Here is a 25,332-nt window from a genome sequence, read left to right on the forward strand (position 1 = left end):
GCTTTCTCTCCACAGATGATACCATACCTGCTGAGTTTTCGTAGCAATTTGATTTTGTTTTTGATTTTCAGTCGGTGCAGTTCTTCAAGTTTTAAAATAAATACTCAATCCTGAGCTTTCTGGTTTAGATGTTAGGGACATGACCAGTGCATCTCAAGAGCATTCAGGGCATGGTATATCTTTATAAAAACTTTATTGAAACTGGGGGGGGAAAAAAACATTATTGAAACCAGGCATTAGTTTCTACACCTAAAGTCATATCATCCTAAACAAAACAAAAGAAAGATGCTGGAAATCAGAAATTGCATCCTCAGAACTGAAGGAGGGTCACTGGACTCTGCTTTCTCTGTATGGATGCTGCCAGACCTCCTGAGGTTTTTCATGCAATTTTTGTTTTGCCCCTCACTCTGCTTTGCTGTTTTTATTAAAAGAAAACACTACAACTATTCTGGCCCCCAAATCTTCTCTTTACTCACTTCAAATAAAGTGCTACTTCAAATAAATTCGGGTGGCACAGTGGTTAGTACTGCTGGCTTCAATTCCAGCCTCGGGTGACTATCTGTGTGGAGTTTGCACATTCTCCCTGTTTCTGTCTGGGTTTCCTCCCACAGTTCAAAGATGTGCAGGCTGGGGGGATTGGCCATGCTAAGTTGCCCATGCTCAGGGATGTGTAGATCAGGTGGGTTAAAGGGGGATGGGCATGGGTCTGGGTGGGATGCTCTGAGGTCTCATGTGGACCTGTTTCCACACTGTAGGGATTGTATGATAAAGTTATTGCTGGAGAAGTAACTTGAGTGGTGTCTCCGGACACGTTGACAATGAACGATGGGAGGGGAAAGGCAGAAACGGGTCACAGTTGCTTGGGGTGGGCGTGCGGGCCTTTCTTTCTGCGTGTAGCCTGCAGTAACTGGAGTCGCCGGAGAGGGGCGGTAGAGGCTGCAGGCCGTGGTGAGGGGGAAATTCGGCAGCGACGACGGAGGAGGGTGAGTGAGGTATTGGGGCTATGCGGAGGGATAAGGGGGAGGTGTGCGAATTAAACCCCGCTGAGGGGGTTGACGGTGTCCGAGGCGGTGGGCGATCGTCGCCGTGAGGGCCTTTGATGCCGCAGCGAAGGAAGAGGTTGGAGAAATGGTTGAGGATCTCTGGCCTGTCTCACTCCCTCATCCCCACTCAGGCCCGGCCGAAGCCCTCCGCTCTCATGACAGTTTATAATTAAAAAAACTACGAAGGACAAGGAATCGCAGAGTAATTGCAAACCGGGGCGCGCCGCTCAGCCCTCTGTCATCAATAAGATCACGTCTGATCTGATGTTGACCCCAATTCTAAGGTTCTTGCAAAACCCCGATAAATCTTTCTCCTGCCCCATTGGAAAGTCAACAGTCTGTCTACCTCTGCCCCCAGAAATATTTAAAAGATTCTGACACTGCACTCCGAGGAAAGGGTTTCCAAAGACATCCAGTCCTCTGATATGTTCTGTTTTCTTCACCTGTCGTAAATGATCGACCCCGTATTTTTAAACGCTGACACCTAATTTTAGCTTACACCATAAGAGGAAACATTTTTTTCTTAATGTTCACCTGGCCAAGTCACCTCCAGTCCTTCGTTGTTTCGATTAAGTCACCTCTGACTCTTCTAAAATCCAGAGGGTGCCGCTGTCCAGTCTTCCCTCATTTCCAGTCCAGTAAACCTTCTCTGAATTGCTTCCAGTGTATTAACATTTTTCCATAAGTACAGTGACCAATACTGTACATGATGTGGTCTCACCAATGTCCTGTAATTCTGAAGCATAATCTCCCTACGCTTGCATTCAATTCGCCATAAATGATAAAATTGTCTTAGCTTTCCTGATTGTCTGAATCCTAATGTTCTCTGATTTATGCAGTAGAAAACCTAGATCTCTCTGCATCTCAGCTGTGCAACCGTTCACCATTTAGGTAATAAGCTTTTTCTTATTATTTTTGAAAAAATTGACAATCTCAATATTTTCCGCATTACACTTTAATTTTCCAGATTTTTGACCATTCACTTATTCTATCTACATTCCTTTAGGCTCTTTATGACCTCTTCTAAATTCATTTTCCCACCTATCTTTGTGCCATCAGCAAATTTAACTACCATGTCTTTGATGGCTTCATCCAAATTATTTACATAAATCATAAGCATTGAGGACTACCTCTGTAGCACTCCACTCACAGCATCCTGCCAGTGTAAGAAAGACCCATTATCCCAACAGTGCTTCCTGTTGGCCAGCCAATCTTCCATAGAATCCCTACAGTGTAGAAACAGACCCTTCAGCCCAACACGTCCACACTGACCCATCCCCCATAACCCACCTAACCTACACATCCCTGAACACTGCAGTCAATTTAGCATGGCCAGTCCATCTCACCTGCACATCTTTGGACTCTGGAAGGAAACCCTCATCCCACCCCCTTGACCTGGACTGACCTATCTCCTCTCTACCTCCCCACCTACACTCACCTTTACTGGCTCCATCCCCGCCTCTTTGACCTGTCTGTCTCCTCTCCACCTATCTCCTCCTCTATCCATCTTTGATCCGCCTCCCCCTCTCCCTATTTATTTCAGAACCCCCTTCCCCTCCCCCATTTCTGAAGAAGGGTCTAGGCCCAAAACGGCAGTCTTCCTGCTCCTCTGATGCCGCTTGGTCTGCTGTGTTCACCTAGCTCTACACCTTGTTATCATTGGGCTAAATGGCCTGTTTTTATGCCATATGTCCTACGTTAAATGGTTGAAGGTAAATTTGCTGCAGTTTAGAGAATGCGAATTGATTGAAACAAAAAGTCCTGATGGGGTTGACGGTTTAGATGCGGAGAGGATGGTTACTTCAGCAAAAGAATCCAGAACGAGTGTCACAGTTTAAAAAGCAGGGATTGCTCATTTAAGACAAATTAGGGAAAATTTCTTCTTTCCGAGGTTTGAGAGTTTTCAGAACTCTTTGAAAAGGTATGGAAGCAGATTCCTTGAACATCTTTCAGGCAAAAGTAGGTAAATTTTTCATAAGAAAAGGCTCAAAAGGTTTTCAGAGTAGGCAGGAATGTGGGTTTAATATTTCAATCGGTTCAGCCATCACATTGGCAGGACAGGCGTGAGGGGGCTGAATGACCTAGTTCTGCTTCTGATTTGCATGTTCATGAATCCCTGGTATACTTTCAAAGGATTGAGGGAAATGGAAACAAGGGAAGTAAGACGAATTAATTTTGGCAGTGAGTTTTTTTGTGGGCATGAGCAAAATCACTGAGATAGCATGGGCAAGTTTGCCAAAAGAGCAGTGACAAAGAACATGAAGAAATTATAGTGAAGGTTGAGAGGAGATAAAACAAAGGTATCATTTGAGGTCAGGTGTGGAAAGCATTTCAAAAATGAGGATAACAATTTTGAAATTGTTCCATAAAAGTTCATGGATTTAGGTCCTACAAGCAGCTGACATTATGGAAGGGTCAACTATAAAGAACAAAAGTAGTGATGTTCTAGAGATCATGGGAACTGCAGATGCTGGAGAATCCAAGATGACAAAGTGTGAAGCTGAATGAACACAGCAGGCCAAGCAGCATCTCAGGACCACAAAAGCTGACGTTTCGGGCCTAGACCCTTCATCAGAGAGCGGTTGGTCCAGAGGGAGGAGGGTAACTACTTCAGATTAGGCATCCCTGGAAGAGGCTTCGCAGTGAGGTTCTAGTGATGTTCTAGATGTGTTGAGCCAATGGTGATGTGAATATGAGCAAGGGGGCATTTGAAAGGTCGGGCCTTGAGCTAACAAAAAAAAATGGATCTTAGAAGTAACTGCTTTGGAAATCTCTCATTTCTATTTTGAATCTTGGGGAAATATATGGAGATGCACAAAGAAAGTTTGGGCTTTTACTGATACCCTGGAAAAGCCATATTAACCTCCCCCCCCAGGTTTATATTTATATTAAAAGTAGCATAAGATATTTTGTTACCTGTGCTGTTTAATTATCCATTTATTTCATAGGAAATACCAGCGACATTCATAGTAATTGCCTTGCTTTCTGTTAGTGCTGTGAAATGGCAACAATGCAAAATGATGAATCCTTATAACTGAAGGTATAAACTCATCACTTGATTTTATAATTAGTCACACAGATCTTTTAACTCCCAGGTTTAATTCCCAGACTGTACCTTGTTAGCTAATCTCAGCCGGAGCCTCAGCAGGTAGGGAAAATAAGTGATTTTTATCCCACTGCTGACAGCAATCTTGTGACACCTACAGCAAGGTTTACATGCGAAGATCGATAACAACAGGATTGAGACTCCATAGAAAAATAATAATTCTTTCTCACACGGTATGGGTAGGTCATTTTAATCTTTACTGTCCTGAGGTACCCCTGCAAATATTGGCACTGTCCTACTTAGATCCCTCATTGTTTAACACCTTTTCTTAACATTTACATTGTAAACTGTTACCTGCGGCCTGCGTCAGGCCTTAATTGACAGGAGTGTAAAGTGCAACAGGAGATTTAACATTCTCAAAATTGGCACAGCCATTTTGTATTTCTGTAGAGCTGGATGAACACAGCAGGCCAAGCAGCATCTTAAGAGCACAAAATCTGATGTTTCAGGCCTAGACCTAACATGCTATTTGGCCTGCTGTGTTCATCCAGCTCCACACTTTGCTATCTCGGATTCTCCAGCATCTGCAATTCCCATTATTTCTTGTATTTCTGTAGATCCCAGTTTAAAACAACTAGTTGTCTGGCAGCAGAATTTTTTGTTAAGTATATTTGTGTTGGTAGAGTATCCACTTTTAAAGGAAATGTTGACCTACGCTGACCAAAACTTGAGCCTCCAATTTTGGACTAATTAGAAGAGATCTGTGGCTAGAAAGGATTTTACATGTGTGAAATGAAAGTAATTCACACAGTAAGGTAAATTGAAGTACAGCCATATAACCACTAACTGGAGCTTTCAGATCACGAACTGCAGACTGTATTTTTGAACAGTGATAGTCTCATCAGCATATCAGGACAGCCATTTTGAAATTAGGGGCTCAAATGCTTTTTGTGAAGTCACAATACTTAGAGGTGGATTTAACATTGCAATAAGGTAAGTTAGACATCACACAGGAAAGGCAAACTGACGATTTCATTCCCACTGACCCTGGTAATGATTAAAATCTCTACCTTAAATTATGAATTTAAAATCAGGAGGATGTCTGTGGAATTGAGTGACTATTAGGAAGGGGAGACAGTATAATACCTGAGGTATAATAGGTCTTAAAAGCATTGTGGGTCTGATTTCTGATACTGTTTATTGTTGTTTTAATTGCTGAATTTTACATGTTTTGATAGTGAGACAAGATCTTTCCAAATCAAAAATAGTGCTGTGTAAGACGCTCTTGTGCCAACAGATTATTAGTATCTGAAATGCACTCTCTGAAAAGATGGTGGAAGCAGACCCATTGGTAACTTTCTAAAGGGTGTTGGATAACTACTTCAAGGTGAGAGTGTTGCAGTGCTCTAGGGAAAGAGCAGCCTGGTTGTTATTAAAAGAATAAAGATTTCTCACCAATGATGTCGATTTGTATCTCTTATTTCTGGATACAGTTTAAAACCACATAGGTTTGTATTGCCATGGAGACAATTTGTGTTTTCTCACTGTTGTAAACAGTATGTTTTGTGTGAAAAGATGTGTTTTCTTCCGCTTTTGGCTGTGTATTCCAAGTAAATACTTCTGTGAGTTTGAAGCGAGAATGTTATTTGTTTGGCAGTGTTTGCTGACAGCCCGTAACTGTGCACGATTCCAAAGAAAATACATCATCACATCAAATTTTCTGTGCGATGTTATACATGTTGCACTGCAGATGTGCAAGGAAGTGCATGTATTTGAAATGTACTTCAGAAGTGGCGAGAGAAGACATGCGATGGGGTTGGGAGGAGTCCCCTGGAGGGAGGAGGGCACACAAGCGTAATGTACTTGTCCCCTCTCTCTCTTTTCCTTTCCATCCTCCAGGGTTTGCCTGGTAGCACCACCAGCCCCCCACTCCACCCCCCTACCCTCTGCCATTTTGCTTGGTCTTGCCATCACCCACCCCAACCACCCCCCACCCACCCCAGTCTCTTCCTTGTCTCTCCTCCGCTCTCTTCAATCATACCCTTTTGGTTGTTATTTGGGAATGGCACGGATTCATGTCTGTCTGGAATGTTACGTTCTTTCTTGAGATGGAGGAGAGGTTCTAATCCATAAAACACATAAGGTAATTCTTTCAAGTGAAACAAAGAATTGTAGATGCTGGAGATGTGAAACATAAACAGGAAGTGCTGGAGAAACTCAGCAAGTCTGGTAGCATCTGTGGAGAGAAAGACAACGGGTCATTGAACTTGTAACATAAACTCTGTTTTCCTTTTGGCAGATGCTGCCAACCCTGAGATTTCCCAGCACTTTCTGTTTTTATTTGAAGGTGATCCTTTGGCCATCGCTTCCAGTGTATGCCCAGTTTGTAAAATTATGAAATATAGTTTAATTTAAAAAGAGGGCATGTCAGCATTTAGCACAAGTATATAATCAAGTATATTTCAGTTGTATTTTGTGGTTTGAAATTAGTAAGTTCACTGTTTGCAGGGTTGTCTTACAGGCTTCTAAACACATTATGATCTCCTAATCAGTTACTTATACAGAATAGTCTGGCATGTTCCTTTTATTTTTCAGATTCCTTTAGAATGGAATTACCTTGGGCGAAGTAGAGCTGGAATCTCAAATATTCTGAAGTTACCTGCTTTTCAGAAGAGGTGAACAAAATCTAAAGTAGACAACTGTGAATTTTTCTGACTAATTTCTTGCTTCTGTCAAAATTTTAGCTGCAGCGTGCTTGTGGTTAGAAATTGGTTTCATTACTTCTTCTAATTTAAAACTCCCCAGTTGTGTTGACAGATCTTTAAACCTCAACAGAACTGGTGGTTATTTCATTCCACAGCAAATATCACATCTCAAATCATTAAGCTGGCAACTGGCATTTTGTCTGTCTTCCATAGTTGGACCCTTTACTTCTGATTGATCCTTAGAGAAAGGCTCACAGATTGTGGAGTCACAGCCTTCAGTGATACTTTTTTTTTGCCCCTTGTTGTTCTTAACAGGTAGGTCCTTACTTCAAAAGCTCTTTTTTAAAATTCATTCTTGTGATGTGGGTGTCACTGGCTAGGCCAACAGTTATTGTGCATTCCTTAATGTCCAGAAGGTAGTTACAAATTTGGCTGAGGGATTTATTGATTACCCCCATGGTCACAGAAGCTGCTTGTTAATGGACAGGGAATTATTGACATTTAAATTAGATTTATCTTTAATGAGAAAAATTGGCTTGTAAATGTGGGATGCCACCAACCTTCACCCTCCTTGCACCCTTTGACGTGTTACAAACCATTGGATCAAGAGGTGGATAAGCAATCTGCTGTTTGACTTGGCTGACTGGATAAAGCGTCTAGGCCCGAAATGTCAGCTTTTATGCTCCTGGGGTGCTGCTTGACCTGCTGTGTTCATCTAGCTTCACACTTTGTTGCCTTGACTGTTTTGTTAGCTGTTTGCACAGTTATCGGAGGCATTGGTTGTGAAACTCAGCAACTTCTGCAGAGTTTCCAAAGAGAAATTGTTCTAAGATAGAGCACTTGAAACCATGCTTAAAGATAACGGAGTCTGATCTAATTTGATTTTCTCTTTTACGTGACTTTTTTTTAGTAATTGCTTTTACAGGTTTTGTTTGCTTTTCTACCATTATCCTGTTTTGAAATAATAATTACTTTGTTAGACTTCTGTTGTTTGTGTTTAATAAATTTACTTAACATCCATTATTCCTGGAAAATTAGCCTAATTTCCTTTCACATATTTTCATATATTGCAACATTTTGTGGACCCAGATAGGTAATGATTAACATGTGATTGCTGTGGAAGTGCTGTGGAACTTTGCGGCTATTAATAAACTTATATGCTTAATGAATATTTATAATTGCAGCCCGAGCAACAGTAACCTGTAGAAGTTAGCTCTCAATATTTTCATTCAAAGTCAAGTCCCAGACCTCCTGACATCTGCAGACAGATTGTCAGAGGCCCACAGGGCCATCAGATGTTTGGCTGTTTGTCATTTTCTAGATTTGGTAGTTCTGATGCTGTATAAATTGTTCACATTTTCTGTTATCTTTGCAAGCTTAGAGAACTGCAAGCAAATTGTTAGTTATCAATTGGAGAAAAATTGCAATAGAAACCGCAGTTTTCCTGTAGGCACCTGCTGCTTTTAATACCCCAGTGGTGTCACAGTGGTTTAGTTTGCCTGACATCAATTCTTCGTAGCAATATATTTGGAGAGGGGCCTTGTCAATAGAGATTTTGTTTGAGGATCCCTCACACAATATTTTGAAAAGTATTTCTTTTTAGGCTGAATATAACTTCATCCTGTCTATTTACCTTCTGTTTTCTTTGCCTTTTCTAACTTCCCCAATTTTTTTTATACTTCAGAAAGTTGTGCCAGCTCTGCCAGTTCCTTAGCAAGTGGCAGTTGTTCATCTGTAACATCTGCAATGAATGTTGGCTTTCAGCCAATTCCAATCAGCTAAATGCCCACCTGTGTACATGCATACATGCACATGAACAGTGGACATTACTTTGATTTCCTTTCCTAGCTAAGCCACATGAGATCAGCTAATTCAGGACGGACTGGGGATCAAGGCAGTTTCTTCTGGTGTTGTATAGTTACATTCTTCTGCTTGGAGCTTCTGACTACAAGCATTATGACAGTTGTATACTTCTGAATAACTGGGCCTAATTGGATATGTGCTGATGAAGTTTTCCACATATGTGTTTGAAAAATCAAGCCTCTTTCACATTCTGCCTGTAATAAAAAATTTAAAAGATATTACTTTTTCAGCCTGTCACTTCTATCTTTCTTAATTGCATTTTCCTTTGCTAACTTTTATTTCACTTTTGTTTAGGATTTGATTTATGTGTAACCTGTATTTCTTAGTTTATGCATTTTTCTTTGAACATTCAGTATCTTAGTAAAGGCTTCTCAATCTGGTCAGTATCCTGTGTATGCATACACTTGTGTAGTTCAATTCACAAATTTTGACTTCCTAAAGCCCTTTAAACTAGTGAATAAACTTTTGAAGTGTAATCACTGAGTTCAGTCAATGAAACATGGTAGCCAATTTACCTTGGAGCAAAGGAAACTGAGGGGGGCGGGGGGGGACATAATTGTGATGTGTAAAATTGAGGGATTATAGATAGGGTAGACAGAAAGGAATTATTCTCCTTGGTGGAGGGATCCATGACTAGGGGCATAAATTTAAGGTAAGGGACATGAGGTTTAGATGGGATGTGAGGAATTTTTTACCCACCCAGAGGGTGGTAGGAATCTGGAACTCACTGCCTGTAAGGGTGGTAGACGCAGAAACCTTCACTGTATTTAAGTGTTTAGGTGTGCACTTGCAATTCCAAAAATACACATGATAATAAAATCATTCATTCATTCATAAAATCAATTGTGTACAAGGCTGGAAAATGGGATTAAAATAGTTAGGATAACAGGGTATAGAGCTGGATGAACACAGCAGGCCAAGCAGCATCAGAGGAGCAGGAAGGCTGACATTTCGAGCCTAGACCCTTCTTCAGAAGAAGGAGGGTTTAGGCTCGAAACGTCAACCTTCCTGCTCCTCTGATGCTGCTTGGCCTGCTGTGTTCATCCAGCTCTACACCTTGTTATCTCAGATTCTCCAGCATCTGCAGTTCCTACAATCTCTTAAAATAGTTAGATGCTTGTTTTTGATCAGCACAGACTTGATGGACCCCTTTCTGCACTGTAGACGTCTGATTCGATGAGAACTTGCTGCTTTTTTTCTTATAATTAAACAAAACACTATATTGAGTAATTGATTCACTTAGATGAGGATGAGAGTCATGATATTTGTTAAGATTAGTTTTAATTTGTGCATCTAAATATTAAATATGTTGCCTTTGCATTGGAGCAGTTATAGCTTCAAACTAACACAAGTTGGAACCTTGATTTCTTCTCATAATTAATCAGCTTCTGAACCAGAAATTAGTTTTACAATTAACGGAAATGGAACTTTACTTGAAATTTGCGCCCAAGTCGAGGAGTGGAAAAAGGTTGCATGACCCTTCAAAGCTTCTTTCTTTCCCCAGTCTCATTCTCCTTTAGTCAATATAAACACTAAACAAAACAGAAATAGTATTTCAAAGCACAAAGCTAGACCAGCACATTAGTTCCAGTGTGACTACAGAGACTGTAAGTTTCGTGATACAGGTTAATAATGTTCAGCTTTGAAATGTATTTTGAAATGTTTTCAGTAATTATTTTCTCTATACAGTATGACTCATTATTTTGAATTCATATTACAGGACTGGTTAAGAAGCCATGGGTAAATCATTCTCCCATTTACCTAATTTTGCAAGACAAAGCAAGAAAGACGACGCAGCACCCATCGTGCCTGAGACTGAAAGAACAGTTCCAGAAAACACAAACGAAATACAAGCGAGTAATGGAGAGGCCAGTTCTCATGTTCCTTATGTAGAGTTTGTGGGAAGAGAGAGCATCACATGTCCCACCTGTCAAGGAACAGGACGAATACCCAGAGGTAGATAACTTTTTACCACGTTTGCGAGAAGGATGATGTTAGTCAAACAAAACGTGTTTCATCTTTCCTTTCTCCAATAGTAGCTCCCTGCTACCTCTGTTTAAAGGAGAGGAACATTCCACTGTAGCCATGAACAAGCAATATCAATTCCAAACACAATGTTGTTGGCAATACATTTGTCAACTCTGGGAAGAATTAGGGACAGTGTTTTCGAAGTATTATTGATGCCAAACATATAACATTGACATTCCACTTGACATTATTTTAACATAATTGTTTTATTTACATCAATGGTGTGCCCTTTTCTACTGCTAAGTGTGTTCTATGTATATGTTCTCTGGCCTTAGTTGTTGCTACTTTGGATCTAGAAATTCTACAAGTCAGTGTTGCCAATGTTTGTGATTTACTGGAGAGAACACTGCCAATGGCTTGGCCACTGTTCAGATATCTACAGTACAAACAAATGCCGATTTCCATTGAGACTTCTCTATTCCTTATGAACAAATATGAATTTTAGCAAAAGTGTTTTGGCAGTTACTCTTTTGGTGTATTTTTGGAGTATTTTTGTTGTTCTGTTCTCTTCTGTAACTTGGACTAATGTGTCCTTGATGAGTTCTAATGGGGCTCAGACTGGCCCAGGAATTGGAACAACAGTAAAAGACCAAAATTATTCAATTTCGCTTTATCACAAAGCAAAATGCTGGAGACTAAAATAAAAATAAAAGAAGCTTGAAATGCTCCATGTGTTGGATAACGCCTGTGGAGACAGAAACCAAGTTAACAATTCAGGGATAACAAGGTGTAGAGCTGGATGGACACAGCAGGCCAAGCAGCATCAGAGGAGCAGGAAAGCTGACGTTTTGGGCCTAGACCCTTCTTCAGAAATGGGGGAGGGGAAGGGGATTCTGAAATGAATAGGGAGAAAGAGGGAGTTGGATAGAAGATGAATAGAGGAGAAGATAGGAGGAGACGAGACAGTTCAGGTCAATAACCTTTCATCAGTTTATCACCTGAAATGTTAATTCTATTTCTGCCTCCACTGATGCTGCCGAACTTGTGAAGTATTGTCAACAGTTCTGCTCTTTGATTTTTCAATGCGAGCCTTTTTTTAAAAAACAATTGATTAAGTGTTGACTTATTGCAAATCCTAAATTCAAAGTCAAAAGATTGTTCCACAGAATTCTTTACCTAAAAGTAGTTCACTAGTTTTCGGACCTAACTTAAGCTGCCAAGTTGGTGAGAGTCTTGCTCATGCATTCAATAATGGGTCATACATTATGCAGATAAAACAATAGCATATTTGTTAGACAATGAGTCTTAGTAAGTTGAGTGATTATTTTGATCGCCTCTGTGTTATGTGCACCAGTATCCATAAATTGAATTTGGCAGCCATGACCTTCAGAGATTTCCGAACATATTTTTGTAAATATAGTAAGTTATTTTTCATTACATGTTATTTCCCTGTCCAGAAACCAGCAATCAGAATTTAGCTCTTAAGTTATTTTAATCTACCATCTTATGATACACCTCAGAGATAGGCGGGACTGGAACCTGGATCTGCTGTCCCAGAGAACGGTTATTACCACAACACCATAAGACCCTCGAATTCAGCTTCTATTTTTTATTAATAGATCTGGACATGTTATGATACACTTTGGGAGGAGATGCGACTTGACCAGCACCTATCAGCGACAAGAACCTGATTGGTGCTGAACTCTGATCTTTTTCAATTAACCCGGTTAAACCTGTTATGACACAGGAGCAGGTCAGACCTGAACCCAGTCTTACTGGCTCAAAGGTAGGGACAATCCAATGGACCATAACAGCTACTGGAAACCAAGCTTTTTTATAAACTAACTTGTTTAGACACGTCACAACTGATGGGACATATATACAGACCTTCTGTTTTCAAGTGCAATCTGATCAAAATATGTGTCACATCATATTTGAACAGGTTGATTAAAAATATCTAAGAGCTAAGTTTAGTGAGGCTTGTGATTTTAAGGGAACATGCTTCATAATGGTGCGTTCCCAAATATCACACTGGTGCATTTTTAAAACACTGAAAAACGATCTGTTTTTCACAAATTTAGCATTTCAGAAATCAGTCCAAAGCCAGCGAGGCACTTTTAAATTATTGTAAAGTAGGAAAGCATAGCAACTAATTTACCCACAATCAGCTGTTTGATATTGTTAAGTGATAATCATCGTCTTAGAGTAATACAGCAGGGAAACAGGCCTTTCAGCCCAAACTGGTCCATGCTGACCATGGTGCTCACTCAGTTAGTTCCAATTGCCTGCATTTGGTCCAGATCCTCCTTAAACCCTTTCCATCTATGTAGCTATCAAAAATTTTTTTTAAATGTTGGTATTGTGCCGGCCTTGATCACTTCCTCCGGCAGCCCATTCCATGTATGCAGTGCTCTCTGCGTGAAGAAGTTCCCTTCAGGTCCTCCTCAAATCTTTCCCATCTCACCTTAAACCTATTCCCTCGTTTTCAATTCCTTATCCCTGGGAAAAAGACTGTATGCATTCATCTTATCTAAGCCCCTCATGATTTTATACACCTCAGTAAGGTCACTACTCATTCTCCTATGTTCCGAGGAATAAAATTCTGTCCTGGCCAACCTGTCAATGTAACTCAGGTCTGCTAGTCCTGGCAATGTCCTCATAAATCTTCTTTGCAGACCTTCCAGTTTAACTCTGTCTTTCCTATAACAGGGTGACCAAAACTGTATATAATACGCCAAGTGCGGCCTCACCAACAACTGGTACAACTGTAATATAATGTCCCAACTCCTGTACTCGTTGCAGCGACTGATGAACGCCAGTATGTGAAATGCCTTCTTCACCACCTTGTCCACCTGTTACGCCGATTTCAATGAACTATGTACTTGTACTCGTAGGTCCGCCGGTACAACAGCGCTTCTCAGGACCTTACCATTTACTGTTTTAGTATGTTACTGCTTAATCAACATCAGATCTTCATGTTGTTGATTAAGCAATAATATTGGTCAAGATTGATACAATTGGATCACTTTATGGCTGCCTAAAGGGCTTTGATTGAATGTCTCATCTGAACGGTGGCGCTGTTAACTAATAGCCCACCCTCACTACTGCCCAGAGTGTCAGCGGGGATTACATGCTCAATTCACCGAACTTGTACTCATTTGAAAGTTACTGGTGAACATAATACTACAGAGCAAAGCCGATATAAAACTGCAAAATTTCACTTGCAATGCCATAGATAATATGATGTTTCAAAGTTTGTTTTCTTGCCTTTCCAGGTCAGGAGAATGAGCTGGTTGCTCTTATTCCATACAGTGATCAGAGGCTGCAACCGCAACGAACGTCAGTATTAATAGTTTACTGTTGTAACAATTCGGTATTTTACCAACAGCCACAAAGAGGAAAATTGGTTCCAATCTTTGGGTATGATTTCTTTGCAGGAAGCTTTATGTGGCAGTCGCTGTGGTGATCAGTCTCCTGATTAGCGGACTTGCAATCTTCTTCCTGTTCCCACGCTCCATTAAAGTAGAACATGTTGGTATTAAGTCAGCCTATGTCACCGATGACACGACAAATTATAGAGTTGTTCTTAAAATAACGGTAGGTCCACCTTACATTAGATGTAATTTCAATTCTGGACGGAATGTGGCTTCTGTGAGCTATACTGTCTGTTGTAAAATTGGAAAATATCAGTTATATTGGCACATTGATCTTTGCAGAAAATTTTAGGCAACTTTATTCTGCAGCATCTGATGCAAAGGGTGGCAGTGGAGGACAACAATTGCTGGCCTTGCTATTAACACACACGTATCATGGAAGAATTTTTAAAAAGTCAGAACTAAATATTCAACAGACACTGCCTCCCTGTTCCCAAGGCTGAACTTCTCTGATGTAAAGGTTGTGTACTAAATGATTTGGACTGTTTCAGTTAAGCCTCCATAAGATCCCAATGCATAACATGAAACTGCCCACAGCTCAGCACTAATTAATACAAATGTCTCATTTTACTGTGCTGTGAAAAGCCAGAATCATGGCTGTTTTAGAAAATGGAGAAGTGTTTACTGTTAATAGAGAGTAAAAAGTAAGGTAAGAAATGATGTTTTGGTTTAAAAACCACAAACAGGAGAAGGCAGCTCAGCCCCTCAAGCCTGTCATTCAGTATGATCACGGCTGATCTCATCTTGGCCTCAAGCCACTTTCCTGCCCATTCTCCATAACCCTTCAACCCATTATTAATTAAAAATCAGTCTGTCTCCTTCTTAAATTTGTCTTCTGTCCCAGCATTCACCACACTCATCATAATTCCACAGTTTCCTGACCATTAGAGAGAAATAATTTCTCCTCATCTTGACTTTAGATTTCCTACACATTCTCTTAAAACTATGATCTCTCATTTTCGATTGCCCCACAAGAGGAAAATTTATCTTGATATCTACTTTGTCAGTCCCCCTTAGCATCTTGTATCTCAATTAGATCTCCTTTCTAAACTTTACAGAATGTAGGCATAAACTGTTCAGTGTGTGTTCATAAGGCAAACCCACCATCTAAGGAACCTTCTCTGAGCCACCTCCAACTAAATCCTTCCTCAAGGATAGGGCCACCACTGTACACAGTATGCCAGGTGCAGTTTCAGTAATGTCATCTACAGTTGCTGCAACTCTCTTAGCAGAAAATGCCAAAATTCCATTTGCCTTCCTTATAACCCAGCTGTACCTACATCTTTGTTATCTGCCGTTCATGCACGAGGACCCAGATCCCTTTGGTCCGAAGCATTCTGAAATTTCTCTTCATTTAAATAATAAGTTGCCTTTATGTTCTTCTGACCAAAATGGATAACCTTACACTTAATCACGTTAAACTTAAATGCCATATTTTGGCCCAGTCACAGAACTTATACACTTGCATTTTCAAATTCCTTATTTTGATGGTAAACCCATTTTCCACCCATGTTCGTTACATCTTGCCAGCCAGAAGAAGACCTGAGTATTCAAACGCTCTACTTTATGGTTAGCCAATCCTTTATCCAAGCTAATAAACTAACCGTAACCTATATGATCGCTCCTTGTGTATTAACTTTTTGTGCGGGACCTTCACAAATGCTTTCTGAAAGTCCAGATATACTGCATTTACAGCACCTCCATTATCCACATTGTATGATGCCTTCATTTTTTTAAATTGGGCTTTTGATTGCTAATTTCCTTTTCTGTTTTGCAGAATATAATAAATGTAACAAACTACAACTTCTACAGTATCAGCATTACAGATCTCAATGTGCAGATTGTGTTTTTTAATGAAGTTCTAGGAACTGTCAACATCAAAAACACTACAGTTTTCAGGCCCTTAGGAGGCGGCCAGGTAATGAATAGTGGCTCAGTTACCATGGGTGCTGTTGATGTTGTTGCTGTTTTAACAAGAACGTAATTAAATTTTCAACGGGTTACCTAGAGCAGCGTAATGGCATACCTTGTTGAACATGCAAAACTCGTATCTACTAATATCACTAGCACTTACTTCGACTCTCATTGGTTTTGTTCACTTCTGTTAAGCTCTAGTTCTGTATTCTGTCAAAAGCAAATCTGGCTAGCTTTTGGGTGAGAAATAACAGTATTTACAGTAAAAGTCTTTAACTTCAGATACATGCAGCGCAATAATTTTGATCACTCTGTTGAAAGTGAAAAGTGAAAACAAAATACAATGTAAGTTAAGATTGGAACCTGCTCTGACATGACTTTTTATCACTTATAGCAGAAAGGAGTGTCCATATAATTAAAACAAATGAATGGCTTCCTTCCGTTCAGTCAAATTTTAGCAGTTTCTCAGACAAGTGCTTGAATACACAGCATCTTTATTGAAGCAAACGCAATATGATATTTGAAGCCCTTACAGTATTTGGGAAAAATTGTTAAGGGAGTTTATTGTTTATTATTTAATTAATTTGTTATTAAATTCATAGGTAATAAGTAGGTTTATGCAGATTAAGAATATTCCTTTTAGAGATGCAATTTGAGTTTTGCTCCTTGTTCTAATGAAATTTAGATAGACCAAATGTGTACAATAAACCTCACTAATTGCTAAGGATCACTAATTATTAACGAGTGCTATGTATAATTAATTCAGCATGGACAAGTTATCACAGATTATTTACTGACACAGATGGAAGGAGGACATCAATAACAGGATTCCTTCAGATACTGGCTATCAGAATTGTTCAGTTTCAAGTTTGTTATGTTTTGCTTTACAGTTCAAACACTGGTGAATTTCATCGTCGTTAGTGTGATTCATATTTGTAAACAATTACAGTGATCTTAATTTCATAGAAAAGACCATTTCCTTTTACAATGTTGGTCTTGTGTGTCTTTTTCTGATCTATATAGCATGATTACATATTTTCCTCTATTTCAGATTTTATACGAGGTGACTGCCACGTTAGATGATTTAGGCATGTAGTAAGTATTATAATTGTTGTTTGGAATTATCTGGCCATCATGGAAATAACAATGGTTTAAGGTGACAATATCCTTGAGTTACATATAATGAAAAATAATCTCACTATTCAGTGTAGAAACAAACAAAAATTACACTATGATGTAAACGAAATAATTGATATTCATTTCGTGCCCTATATAACTTCAGAAAGTCTTGGAATCTGTCACAGACACTCAACAGTAAGGCCACATTATTTATGCTAAATTGCAATTCAAATTTGTTGTAATGGTTGAAGGCTGAATATTGGCCATCACCAGTAGAATTTGTTGCGCTTAATAGATTCCATGGTGCATGTTTTACATTCATCTGAGAATTTAGACGTGACTTTGAGATAACATTAGATGCAGAAAGCCTCTGACAACCTCTTAGTGTGACATTGACCTGGTAGCCTAAATTTTATACTCCACTTTGTACCATTGTTTCTCCCACAAGTTTCTGATTCAGGTGTGAAAATTACTAATTGAGACAACCTAAACACTTGAAATTCATTTTTATAGGATTTTTAGGTGATTGTAATAATTTAACACTGGTACGTTTTGGGCATTCCCAAAAACAGTTACATCTTTCATTTCTCCTGCTTCCTTTCCTGAAGATGACATCTCTTATTGAGCAACTATTCTGCTGTCTCCAGCAACTAACATAGTGGACATTCTTTATTATGTGAAGCTGAGATCGTGGTTGAATTGATAACTTTGATTTTAAATTAATCTTAATGCTATCTCAAAAATTCCTATTCAGTGAGAATAGTGATGGAACCACTAACAGTGTACAAGTATAGATGTTAATGAGTAATTTGCTGCAAATGTCAGAGACTCTGTAACATTTTTGTTTCTTTTTGTCTTTAAGCCATTACTGCACAATGCCTGAAATTAAAGTGCACAATATTGTGATCTCAATACAGTAAGTACTGTAATACCAGACTGTTTCTTTAGTTGGCTGAATCTCTATGCAGATGTAATCAAAGTAAATTATTCGAGTCATACAGCACAGAAACAGACCATTCAGTCCGAGCAGTCTATGCTGAACATACTCCCAAACTATGCTATTCCCAATTTCCTGCGCTTGGCCCATATCCCTCAAAGCACTTCTTCTTTGTGTACTTATCCAAATGTTTTTTAAATGTTGTAACTGCACCCATATCCACCATTTCCTCGAAGTTTTTTCCATACGTGAACGATTCTGTGTTTAAAAGATGGTGCCCCGTGTGTGTGTGTATTTTATTTTAATCTTTCTCTTCTCACCTTAAAAATATACCCCCTAGTCTTGAAATTCCTCACCCTAGGGAAAAGACACCTTATTTGTACCCCTCATGATTTTATAAACCTCTGTAATTTAATTTACTTCATCTAACTGAACCTCTGTACTTAACCCTTTGGCAGTACATGCTTTCTGTGCATCCCATATCTGAAGGGAACAGTATAATGGCCACATATTCACATATTTTTCCTATTATTCCTTCTTATCACGAAGAACAGGATATTCTGTTCTGCATAAGCAGATTGTTTCTGTGTAGTGGTGATTTCCTGAAGCAGACGGTTTGTTTTTTGTTGTGGTCCTCTGTTGAAACAAAAGAGTTTCATCCTGGATTACTCCTTTAAGTTAATGAAATGTGAGGCTGGATGAACACAGCAGGCCAAGCAGCATCTCAGGAGCACAAAAGCTGACGTTTCGGGCCTAGACCCTTCATCAGAGAGGGGGATGGGGTGAGGGTTCTGGAATAAATAGGGAGAGAGGGGGAGGCGGACCGAAGATGGAGAGAAAAGAAGATAGGTGGAGAGAGTGTAGGTGGGGAGGTAGGGAGGGGATAGGTCTGTCCAGGGAAGACGGACAGGTCAAGGAGGTGGGATGAGGTTAGTAGGTAGGAGATGGAGGTGCGGCTTGGGGTGGGAGGAAGGGATGGGTGAGAGGAAGAACAGGTTAGGGAGGCAGAGGCAGGTTGGACTGGTTTTGGGATGCAGTGGCTGGAGGGGAAGAGCTGGGCTGGTTGTGTGGTGCAGTGGGGGGAGGGGAAGAACTGGGCTGGTTTTGGGATGCAATGGGGGAAGGGGAGATTTTGAAGCTGGTGAAGTCCACATTGATACCATTGGGCTGCAGGGTTCCCAAGCGGAATATGAGTTGCTGTTCCTGCAACCTTCGGGTGGCATCATTGTGGCACTGCAGGAGGCCCATGATGGACATGTCATCTAAAGAATGGGAGGGGGAGTGGAAATGGTTTGCGACTGGGAGGTGCTGTTGTTTATTGCGAACTGAGTGGAGGTGTTCTGCAAAGCGGTCCCCAAGCCTCTGCTTGGTTTCCCCAATGTAGAGGAAGCCACACCGGGTACAGTGGATGCAGTATACCACATTGGCAGATGTGCAGGTGAACCTCTGCTTAATATGGAAAGTCATCTTGGGGCCTGGGATAGGGGTGAGGGAGGTGGTGTGGGGGCAAGTGTTGCATTTCCTGCGGTTGCAGGGGAAGGTGTCGGGTGTGGTGCGGTTGGAGGGCAGTGTGGAGCGAACAAGGGAGTCACGGAGAGATTGGTCTTTCCGGAAAGCAGACAGGGGTGGGGATGGAAAAATGCCTTGGGTGGTGGGGTTGGATTGTAGATGGCGGAAGTGTCGGAGGATGATGCGTTGTATCCGGAGGCTGGTGGGTACTCCTTTAAGTACTGTTTTGTACCTGCGTGATTACATCTTCTTTTCTATCTGGTCTGTTTTCCACAAACAATCTAATCTTCTGTGCCAAACCAAGAATGTGCTGTCCCTTCCAGTTTCAATCTGTGTAGGAAAGTAGAGCTTCAGTCTATATATCCTTGCACCCAAAGATGATTTGCAGTTTCAGTCACATCCTTCAGGTCTTCACTTATCCACATATCACTGTACTTGGGAAGCTACTGCTAACAGCAAGACACATTAAAATAGTCAACTTGTGAAAGCCAATTATTTAATCTTGTTAAATAGTATCCTTGCTCAAATGTGAACAGAGTTAGAACTACCATTGATTGCTAAAATAGATCAGCAAATTAAATGCACCAACAGTCTTCCAAAAATGTATTTGTAAAAATAGCAGGATAAAACTATTGTTAATTCTATTTTTTACATCTTTTCCAGAGCAACAGTAACAGCTTGGTATCTGTCGCACTCTGAGCAAGTCTCCTTCGATGCCTACCAATATGTTGATTGTGGCTCCAACACCACCCGTCTTCACAGTCCCTACTACCCTTCTCAGGGCACCCATTTGCAAGAGATGCTCAGTTAACGCAAATGATGTTAGTGCCCTTTCACTAAAGGCTTCCAGCATGGCACAACATGTCATCCTCTCTGTGTAGATGTTGTGCTCCTGGACTGATGAGATGATCCATCAACCAGTTCTGCACTCGTCCGCCTGATTATTTTATAGTGCTCTGTGTGGCAGTGTTACACTTGTAAGAGGAGTACATTAATTTGGATGTCAAGCGTGTAATGGTAATTTGATAATCCAACAGTTCTAGTAATGGAACATTCTGCTGAATTACCGGAGCTGGACGATAAGTTAAATTTAACTGGGGAATGACTCGGGACTGAACTGTGAACTAATGTTTGTTGATTGATTTCAGATATAATAGCTGCACCTTTTGTGGCCTTGAAATTTAAATATGTTTCTTTAAATAAGTCACGTTTCATGCATTAGGCTGTTGCCCCCTTAGTAAAGGGACATAAATGTACAAAATGCTTCTTTTCTTGCGACATTTGTAGGCAACATTCTGGACAACATCTGGAAGGTTCTTGTGCAATTATAGAACATGAATAATGCAATCCCTGAAAATACCTAATTACAGAAAGGCAGTATTCCCAATCACTAATATGCAGTGACAGAATATGCAAAGTCAGATACCCCAGTACATTCTGATGTGTTCTTCAATGCGTTCTGAAAAGCCACATTGTTTATTATACTAGTGCCGTTTGTGAATATACACTACAGTTCCTGTATGGTTCAGTGGATAAATGTGTCGAGATATTGAGCTAAATGGGTCAAGATCACCCTTTTTTTGATCCTGACTTGTTTTGAATTTAGATGATCTCAGTACAGAGGGGTTAGATGATTCAAGTGCGAGTTACCTCAGTGTTCATGAGATAGGGCATGAAGAGTTCACTGTGATTCCCACTTTAATTATGAATGTTAAGTGAATTTAAAATTGATGTGATGCTTCTTATAACTGAATCGGTTGCAGACCCTTAATAACAGCCCTAAACTGATTCCAAAGAGTGCACAGGAAGTATATTGCAGTGGGATGACATCCCTTCAGCAGAGGGGAGAAGAATGTTGGAGAGGAATTTTTTTTAAAATAAGCCTTATTTAGATAAATACTCAGCAAAACTTTACAGCCAGCCCCAAAAGATGCCCCCAGTACATACGCATAAGGAGGTCTGAGTGTGACTGTGTCTCGGCCATACAGAGCAGATACCCATATTTTAAAAGCCTTAGACTTACTAATGTAGTAAATAATCACGATTCAGTATTATCTCTGTAATATACGTAGTGTTCTCCCCCTTCATTCATTGGGGAGGATATTAGCATTTACCACTTGCATGCACACTTCGAGTTCTTTTAGTGATGGGATAGAAGGTATAGTTATTAGCACAAAAAGATGCTATTACAACAATGTCGGTCACAGCTGACCACATCATAAGTGCAGTAGTTCATTCCTGCTCAAGCAGTTTTTAACCATCAAAGATTTAGAGTAATTTGAAGCAGGATATTGTTCTTGCCTTAAACTGAATCATACTAACCCAAGCAAACTTTTATCTGAAGTTTACTTTGATGGGCAGTTGGAAAGAATTCATTGTCAATCTGCATGGTTCTTGAGTGGTTGCTATCCATTGGATTATGTTTGTTGCTGAGCGGAAACATTCTTTAAAATTTAGTTTCCCACTTTCAATGCATGTTTAATAATGACCCAGTTTGAATTTGATTGATTGAGTGAAGCAGGATTTGCTTCCATTAAATTTGCAAACGCTGCATCAAATGCTTTTACTGTGGACCTCAGTTTGCAAGATGTGTGGCTTTTTGCATTATTTCTACCTTCAGTTTCGCTCATTTGTTGCAATTGCATCAGCAATAGAAGTAAAACTGTCCTATGTTGTCCCTCACAGATAATTAAATGTTGAAGAATTGTTAGTACTTCTTGATTTAAAGAATACTTCTGTGCATCTACTGTTTCAGGCCAAACTATAATCTTGTCATATTCATGTTTCAGTTTGAAATTACACTTTCTCAAGTAACCTCTCTGACCGCATATCCAATGGTTTTGGAGCTACCAATCATGGTGCATTCTGAATCTTGAAGTAGGAGTAAACAATTCTTTGGTAGATCATGCCTTCTTAAAGGAAGAAAGATCTGTGTAATTAGATTCTGTGGGATTTCAGTTGAGTGTTGAATGGAACTGTAAGTCAAAGAAAAGTCACAACCAGGGCTAATCTTATGTTTTGTTAATCTGTATCATATTGAAATTATTGACCAAAGTAATAATTATATTGAATTTGATTAAACCAATCCATTCTGTCCTTTGTGGTGGTCACTGACAGTTGCTGATTAGCACAAGGGCTAATTTTATGGCCTTTTATATGCACTAAAAACAGCAGATTATCACAGAATTTATTTTAAATGACCAAAGCAAGTAAGTACATTGGATATGTGGTGATGTTAGTCCTTAAAATTTACACATGCTTCTGATATTTTAACAAGAATTAAAGCTGAGTTTAGTAAACATTTCATTGTCTAAGAAAATGTATTTATGATTTCACAGGCCAGAAGAAGTGATTATTTTCACCCTAATGATGTTTGTACCCATAGTAGTTAGGTGAACTTAGTGAGGTGATAAATATTGTGTGTAGTCACTTTTGATTTGCTAACATTTCCTGAAGGCAAAAGTACTTATTTATAGATTCAATTCTATTTAGCAGTATGATCACTTCTTTGCAAAGCTCTGTTTCTTTCACAAGGAGTACATATGAGGTTCGTTATCATGTAATGTAAGGACATTTTATTTTACTAGGAATAATATTTATGTAATATAACAATATACATCATCAGACTTAAAAGATATTTCAAATTTAAACTGATACATGTATTTTAAGCTTTTGCTGTAATATTCCTTTCTTGTACTTGCCTCCTGACTTTTCTTTACTATTATTCATTGCATGAGCATTGCTGGTGAGGCTAACGTTTAGTGCCGATTCTTAATTTCCGATGTGGTATCAGTTGCTTTCTTGAAATCCTGCAATTCATGTGGTGTAGGTGCACCAACAGTATTTATAGGGTGGGGTCTGGGATCTTCATCCAGCAGCAGTGAAGTGGGAAGAACGTCTGATGTACAGAAAATATTTTCAGTGCAGATTGACATGACAGAATTTGTATTCTTTGCCTCTTGTATGTGTATTTTAATTAACTTTATGCCTGACACTGCACTGTTATTGGTACAAAGTTGAGAAGTGGTGTGCAAACTTGAAAGGTTGTAGACAAACAAGTGTGCAAATTATATGTTTAAAGTTTGACCCTTGTCAGTCAGTGGGTCTGATGCACGAAACAAGAGTCCGTTACTCATAGATCTATCTCAGTTAGTAAATTTGTGGCCTAAAATGTACGTGGCCATGCAGACCAATAACTGTCATATTCAGTCTCTGGTCTGTTTTACATTTGAGCATGGACAGTGTTGGACATGCTACAGGTGGCCTCAGTGCCCCGAAACTAGTTAACTGAAGTATATCTGACTTCTTGCTCTTGAGTATTATACACCAACTCTGGCTAGTAACTTCAAGTGATGGATTTAGATGGGATCAAGCTCTGAAGCAATGATCTCCACATTTAAATAGTTCACCACTGTTTACTGCCTATGCTGAAGCATAAAGAATAGCATCTTGGGCAAGATGTACGTGAGTTGTAGACAGTTGTGGAACTTTTGTCCACAGTCAGAATCTTCAGGAAATTGAAGGAGAAAACAGGGATTAATTTTGAGAGAGATAATGGGAACTGCAGATGCTGGAGAATTCCAAGATAATAAAATGTGAGGCTGGATGAACACAGCAGGCCAAGCAGCATGTCAGGAGCACAAAAGCTGACATTTCGGGCCTAGACCCTTCATCGGAGAGGGAACTGGAATCCCACCTCCTTGACCTGTCCGTCTTCCCTGGACTGACCTATCCCCTCCCCACTTCCCCACCTATACTCTCTCCACCTATCTTCTTTACTCTCCATCTTCGGTCCGCCTCCCCCTCTCTCCCTATTTATTCCAGTTCCCTCTCCCCATCCCCTTCTCTGATGAAGGGTCTAGGCCCGAAACGTCAGCTTTTGTGCTCCTGAGATGCTGCTTGGCCTGCTGTGTTCATCCAGCCTCACATTTTATTAATTTTGAGAGTTTGCTTGGTACGCATACTAATATTAGTGATTGAAATAGATCAAATGAGGAACTTCAACTGAAATAATTGAATTAACATCTCCATTATCTAATTATTAGATTTTTAGACTTATAACAATGTTTTACAATTAGCATGTTACTTTGATGTTTAACTTTGCAGAGTATTTCACTCATTTATGCATTAACTGGTTGGTGCAGTAACAAAGGACAGAAGACCTTCCTGCAGAATATTTGAGCTTGCACTGTTCCCTAAGATTGCGTCTAATATAAATAGACTTGAATGAAGTTTAAATGTAGTTTGCATAAAATTCTATTTATGTAACTGTATTCACATTTTTAACTGTACAAATTGCCAGATATGAGGCAGAAAATTAAAAATGAATTCTAATCCTGAGTTTCAGGTGAGTTTAAGCTTTGTTTAGCTGGCTCATAACATGACCTGAACCATGGATTCAGTTTCAATTTTGTAATTCCTTTAAAGGTATCATTATTTCACATAATTAAGCATTCTAAAGACACCTTTCAAGGCAGCCTATGATCATTAGTTAAGCCTGTGAAATAGATTGCCTCCTTGCAATAAATGTTTTCAGTCTGTATTACTGATAAATCGTGGGATGAACACAAAAGGTTATTAAATTACACTAATAACACAGCTGGTAAACCACCACTGCTGCTATGTGATGGAGGTTTTACTCAGATTTTCTTAATTAAATATTCTCAGTGGAAGTTAGGCTAAACATTTTAGTTAGTAATTGAGCCAACAGTGATTCGAAACATTGTTTAACTAGGTAATTAAGTGATGGGGCCTCAGTCAGCCAGGCTCAAGTAAATAACTTAGTTGTGAAGTA

General features: G+C 39.7%; 1 protein-coding gene across 3 annotated transcripts; it reads left to right on the forward strand.

Annotated features, from left to right (window-relative positions):
- Nucleotides 1-883: 883 nt before the first annotated feature.
- Nucleotides 884-24,173, forward strand: tmem106a (transmembrane protein 106A). 3 transcript variants are annotated; one of them, XM_048560615.2, is made up of 10 exons: nucleotides 969-983; nucleotides 3,992-4,083; nucleotides 6,685-6,764; nucleotides 10,378-10,613; nucleotides 13,901-13,964; nucleotides 14,063-14,222; nucleotides 15,837-15,977; nucleotides 17,025-17,068; nucleotides 17,955-18,008; nucleotides 20,202-24,173. In XM_048560615.2, exons 4-10 carry the CDS (start codon nucleotides 10,394-10,396, stop codon nucleotides 20,347-20,349), a joined length of 831 nt encoding a protein of 276 aa, XP_048416572.1. In that variant the 5' UTR covers nucleotides 969-983; nucleotides 3,992-4,083; nucleotides 6,685-6,764; nucleotides 10,378-10,393; the 3' UTR covers nucleotides 20,350-24,173. The 3 variants fall into 3 exon arrangements, with proteins under 3 accessions (XP_048416571.1, XP_048416572.1, XP_059494851.1); XM_048560614.2 differs by lacking the exon at nucleotides 3,992-4,083 and having other exon boundaries at nucleotides 884-983; XM_059638868.1 differs by lacking the exons at nucleotides 969-983; nucleotides 3,992-4,083 and having other exon boundaries at nucleotides 6,662-6,764.
- Nucleotides 24,174-25,332: the final 1,159 nt, after the last annotated feature.

The sequence above is a fragment of the Stegostoma tigrinum genome, chromosome 31, assembly GCF_030684315.1.
Source record: "Stegostoma tigrinum isolate sSteTig4 chromosome 31, sSteTig4.hap1, whole genome shotgun sequence".
NCBI lineage: Eukaryota > Metazoa > Chordata > Chondrichthyes > Orectolobiformes > Stegostomatidae > Stegostoma > Stegostoma tigrinum.

What these genes read in the sequence shown, in the direction of transcription:
- tmem106a (XM_048560614.2), top strand. Translation starts at nt 10,394, where the DNA reads ATGGGTAAATCATTCTCCCATTTACCTAATTTTGCAAGACAAAGCAAG. An exon ending in AGGCTGCAACCGCAACGAAC is followed by an intron (nt 13,965 to 14,062) that starts GTCAGTATTAAT and finishes ATTTCTTTGCAG; the next exon opens with GAAGCTTTATGTGGCAGTCG. An exon ending in GAGTTGTTCTTAAAATAACG is followed by an intron (nt 14,223 to 15,836) that starts GTAGGTCCACCT and finishes TCTGTTTTGCAG; the next exon opens with AATATAATAAATGTAACAAA.